We start from the raw sequence: 627 nt of genomic DNA on the forward strand, positions 1-627 counted from the left end.
CCAAAAAAGAAAATTTACACGCAATCTTGTTTCTTTACAGGCTGAAGAATCTCCCGATCCCTCATTAATGGCGGCGGATTCTGTCAGCTGATCTCTAGCGTCGGTGGATTCAGAGCCGTTAAACTTTGCAGTGTATATATATTTATGCAGGCACCGACCAATGCCCTGTATATATTGTAAGGAAATAAATAGCTTTTTTAAAGAAACGAGTGACGGACGTGTTCTGTAAGGTGCAGGAGATCTGCCTTTAGGACTATGCGTTGTGTTATTGTACTGAACAGCATTTGTATTTGGTAGGGATGCACCGTTCCCGGTATTGAGTACGAGTACCGATATATTTTCCCCCAGTACTTGCTGTTACCGTAAGTCCCATAAGGAAGCCAGGCGGCGTGTAAAGACTCGCCACCCGACTTCCCGATTAGCAGGGAAGCCGTCCCCATGCTTCTCATTACATACCGTGTTTCCCCGAAAATAAGACAGTGTCTTATTTTTTTTTTTGCACGAAATAAAAGACACTAGGTCTTATTTTCGGGGGATGTCTTACCTGGCTGCAGCTGTGCTCTGCCGTCCAGGGAGCCACAAACAGGTGGGCGGGCATGCGTGCGGCCGGGGGGGCGTGTCTGGCAG

The 627-nt window shown here is 47.5% G+C and overlaps 1 protein-coding gene across 1 annotated transcript in view; it reads left to right on the top strand.

Moving 5' to 3' along the window:
- GPATCH1 (G-patch domain containing 1) overlaps nucleotides 1–68 on the top strand; it is a 36,783-nt gene extending 36,715 nt beyond the window's left edge. The window contains exon 20 of the mRNA XM_018570745.1: nucleotides 41–68. Coding sequence (XP_018426247.1) covers nucleotides 41–68 — 28 coding nt within the window. The remainder of the gene's footprint in view (nucleotides 1–40) is intronic.
- The last annotated feature ends 559 nt before the right edge of the window (nucleotides 69–627 follow it).

This window comes from Nanorana parkeri, unplaced genomic scaffold (assembly GCF_000935625.1).
Source record: "Nanorana parkeri isolate BGI_ZX_2015 unplaced genomic scaffold, ASM93562v1 scaffold1590, whole genome shotgun sequence".
Lineage (NCBI taxonomy): Eukaryota > Metazoa > Chordata > Amphibia > Anura > Dicroglossidae > Nanorana > Nanorana parkeri.